Genomic DNA, 4599 nt, shown 5'->3' on the forward strand with positions numbered 1-4599 from the left:
GAGGCAGGAGACTCACTTGAGCCCAGGAGTTGGAGGTTGCTGTGAGCTGTGATGCCATGGCACTCTACCCAGGGGGATAGCTTGAGGCTCTATCTCAAAAATAAAAAAGACAATGTATATTTATCCACATTTTTATCACTTCCAGTAATTTCATTTCTCAGTGTAGATTTGTTTTCCATCTATTTTCTTCAGTCTCTGAAGGAAAATCTCTTTGCATTTATTTATCTGGAAAAGTCTTTATTTCATTGTCATTTGTGAAAGATATTTTGGCTATGTGTAGAATTCTAGTAGATTCTAGTTTTTTCTTTCAGCACATTAAAGATTTTGTTTCATTTGTCTTCTAGATCCCATAGTTTTCAGTGAAAATTCTTATCTTTATTTATCTGTGCATAATGTGTCACCATTTCTCAGGCTGCTTTTAAGAGTTTTCAAAAATTTGATAATGATGTGCCTAAGTGTGATTTTCTTGGCCTTGACCTTTTTGAGATTCTTTCTTTTTTTAAGATAGACTCTCACTCTCTTGCCCAGGCTAGAGTGCCATGGCATCATAACTCGCAGCAACCTCAAATTCCTTCCTGAATTGAAGCAATCCTCCTGCCTCAGCTTCTAGGTAGCTGGGAATATAGATGCCCTGGATGCCTGCCTTATTTTTCTATTTTTAACAGAGAGTGTCTCACTCTTGTTCAGGCTGGTGTCAAACTACTAAGCTCAAGTGATCCTCCTGCTTTGGCCTCTCTGAGTGCTAAGATTACAGGTGTGAGTCACCAGGCCCAGCCTTTTTGAGATTCTTAAATCTGTCAGTATTTTTCACTGAATTTAGAAAATTTTTAGTCTTTATCCTTCAAACAATTATTCTGTCCTACCTCCTTCTCCTCTCCTTCTTAGAATTCAGTTGAATATTAGACTAAGACTCTGTTTATTAGTGAGTTTTTTATTTTGTTTTGTTGTATTTTTATTTTTAACTAATAGACTTTTTCTTCTTGAGCCATAGACGTTTATAGAAGATTATACAGGTAGTACAGAGAATTCTTCTTGGCCACAGTTTGCCCCTATTATTAATATCTTTCACTAATGTGTTAATAAATACCATAAGAAAACAAAATATATTTTTGGTGTTGCTTCAATTGCCATGGGGGGGAGGGGGTCTTCCTTATAAAATATTTTCTGAGGCCAGTATTATCAAGTGTTTTTCCTGCCATCTCTGCTAGTACTTTTATAGTTTCATGTCTTCAGTTTAAATCTTTTATCCACTGAGAATCAGTTTTTATTAATGGTGAAAGGTGGGGGTCCAGGGAACTGTAAGTAAAGCAAACAGCCTTCAGAATGGAAGAAGATTTTTGCAGGTTATGTTTCGGACAAAGGTCTGGTAACTAGAATCCACGGAGAACTCAAAGTAATCAATAAGAAAAGAACAAACAACCCCATTTCTTTGTGAGCAACAGACTTGAGCAGAAACTTCTCTGAAGATGACAAGCACATGGCTTACAAACACATGAAAAAATGCTCATAATCTTTAATCATCAGAGAAATGCAAATCAGAACCACTTTGAGATATCACCTAACTCCAGTAAGATTGGCCAACATCACAAAATCCCAAAGCTGCAGATGTTAGTGTGGATATAGAGAGAAAGGAACACTTTTACACTGCTGGTGGGACTGCAAACTAATACAGCCATTTTGAAAGTGTGAAGAATTCTCAAAGAACTAAAAGTTGACCTACTGTTTGATCCTGTACTGTCATTACTAGGTATTTACCCAGATGAACAAAAATCATTTTACCACAAAGACATTTGCACCAGAATGTTTATTGCAGCCCAGTTCACAATAGCCAAGTCATGGAAGCCTAAATGCACATCAATCCATGAATGGATAAACAATTATGGTATGTGATGTACACCATGGAATACTATGCAGCCATAAAAAGAAGAGTTAACATCTTTTATATTTACCTGGATGGAGCTGGAACATATTCTTCTTAGTATGTCTAGAATGGGGGGAAAAAGTATCCAATGAACACAATACTATTATGAAACCAATATATAAACACTTACACATTCATATGAATCGTAAAATACAAAGATAGTCCAGAAAGAAAAGGGGAGTGGACAGGAGGGAATGGGGGAGGACGAGTGGAGGGAGGGTATTTGGCGGGATATTATGTAATGTGCACGATGCAAGGGTACATTTCAAAACAACTAAGAGTATATTACAAATGTCATACCACAAAAATAAGTAAGTGAGGTGATGGTTATGTTAATTAGTTTGATTTAAACATTCCACATTGTATATCAAATCATTACAATGTACCCCATAAATATATAGCTATGATTTAATCAAAATTAAGTTAAAAAGAAAACAACATATAGGTGTGCAGACACATGCATATAACTTTCCTCTTCTCCATGCTTTCCTTAAGCTGCTCTGATAGCTGCTTTCCTATGTTAGAGAGGGAGTAAGCCAATGAGTAGGTTTGGTCACCTTGTAAATATTGCTGTTTGTTTAATACAGGTTTGCCAGTGATGTTTTTCTTAGTAGAACTGTTATATGAAGATGCATAGAAGAATTTGTCCCATTGATGCTAATATGTATAGCACGTTTTTTTGGCACATTACATTTGCTTCTTAAAAATAATTCATTTTCTTGTTTTCAGCTTGGAAGCACCTAAAATATGTACATGTTTTTTATTACAGATTTATATTGTGTTTTGAATTCACAGAAAGTGTATTATTCTTGATTCATTGACATCACTTGCCAAATTCAGGGTTTTTTTTTTTTTTTTTTAATCCTTTCCAGGCCCAGCTTCAAAGGGAAAAAGAACAAGGTCAGATGAAGCTGCATGCAAAACTTGAAAAGCTTGATGTTTTAGAAAAAGAGTGTTTTAGACTTACAGCAACTCAGAAAACTGCTGAGGTAAGCTTCTGTGTGATGCTTTGAAATGATCATGGTAGGAATAAATCTTTTTTTTTTTTTTTTTTTTGAGACAGGAGCCTCAAGCTGTCCCCCCGGGTAGAGTGCTGTGGCATCTCAGCTCACAGCAACCTCCAACTCCTGGGCTCAAGAGAGTCTCCTGCCTCTGCCTCCCAAGTAGCTGGGACCACAGGTGCCCGCCACAGCGCCCGGCTATTTTTTGGTTGCAGCCGTCATTGTTGTTTGGCGGGCCCGGGCTGGATTTGAACCCGCCACCTTGGGTGTACATGGCTGGCGCCTTAGCCACTTGAACCATAGGCGCCAAGCCAGGAATAAATCTTAAGTAGTAAACATAATTGGCATTGTATGTGAATTTATAGTAAATCTTAAATTTATAAAATTTCATTTACAACTTTTATTAGTCCAGATATAAATTCCTACCTCTATGATGAAAAGTTAATGTGTTCCATCATGGCATAAATGAGCTTACCTTCTGTTGTGAAATTGTAATTTTGACTTCAAATATGGTGGGACATTTGCATCTGGCAGATAAGTTACCTACAGGATATTGAAAAGACTGTCCCCTTGCAGTCACATTAAGCCTATCTTAGATCCCCTCCTTCTCCTTTTTTCCACTCAAATCTTTTCCTTTGGATGGGATTTTCTTGTAGTCCTACTTTCTCTACAAAGCTTTCCATGAGCTCTCCAACATAAATGTTAGAGAAACTTTTGAAGCTGCTAAAGGTCTAAAACTTAGGAAGTTTTCTCTTTGAAATAGTACTGCCCTCCTATTTGAACCACACGACAGATATCAGATGTAATACTTACGTCTATAATGTTGTAGACATAATTCGTGTCAAATAATACTCATTGCTTTGTTGTTTTGTTTCATGTATGTTACTCTTTATTTTCTTTGTGTAATACAGATTGAATATCCCTAAACTGAAAATATGAAATCTGAAATTCTCTAAAATGTAAGACTTTTTGAGCACTGACATGACACTAAGAGGAAATGTTCACTGGAGCATTTTGAATTTTAAATTTTTAGATTATGAATACTTCTGTTTTTAAGCCTTTGACTATGGAGTGGCATGCAGCACCCACAACAACCTTTATAATACATGGTGTTCTTTGGTTTCTTACTAATCAAAATAATTCACTCAAGTTGGTTTCAGTTTCAATATTTTATATTTTTTAAAAAGTCATATGCAAACAAAAAATGTATTTACTATTTATTTATTTATTTTATTAAGTCAAATACACATAGATCATGAATACATTCATGCATATACAGAGGGAGGGTAAAAGGCAGGATCACACCTATCAGACAAAAAAATTAATTGATGACTCTTTGAATATATTGTACATCCTCCATATTTATGTATATATACTCCCCCCAAAAATCTAGTATTTGTACAAATTATTTTAGGCATAACTGTGAAAAATATTGAGAAGAAATGTATGATCAAGTCAGATAACATAACAGTAATGTGTGTTGTCAAGTTTTTGTTTGCAAAATGAGCAATGATACAGGTATCATTTGCACTAAACGAATCTCTTGTTTGAACGGCTATTGGCATTGTTCACAGTCAAAAGGTTAACCTGGCTCCACGCCTGTAGTTCAAGCGGCTAAGGCGCCAGCCACATACACCAGAGCTGGAGGGTTTGAATCCAGCCTGGGCTTGCCAAACA

General features: G+C 36.1%; 1 protein-coding gene across 2 annotated transcripts in view; it reads left to right on the top strand.

The window, feature by feature from the left end:
* The window catches only part of CEP57L1 (centrosomal protein 57 like 1), a 51362-nt gene that overhangs the window by 44846 nt on the left and 1917 nt on the right, over positions 1–4599 (top strand). For both annotated transcript variants that reach the window (XM_012805385.2, XM_023513197.1), the window contains exon 6: positions 2794–2910. In XM_012805385.2, coding sequence (XP_012660839.1) covers positions 2794–2910 — 117 coding nt within the window. The remainder of the gene's footprint in view (positions 1–2793; positions 2911–4599) is intronic.

Source organism: Otolemur garnettii, unplaced genomic scaffold (assembly GCF_000181295.1).
Source record: "Otolemur garnettii isolate 467f Iridium unplaced genomic scaffold, OtoGar3 scaffold00002, whole genome shotgun sequence".
In the NCBI taxonomy this organism is placed as follows: Eukaryota; Metazoa; Chordata; class Mammalia; order Primates; family Galagidae; genus Otolemur; species Otolemur garnettii.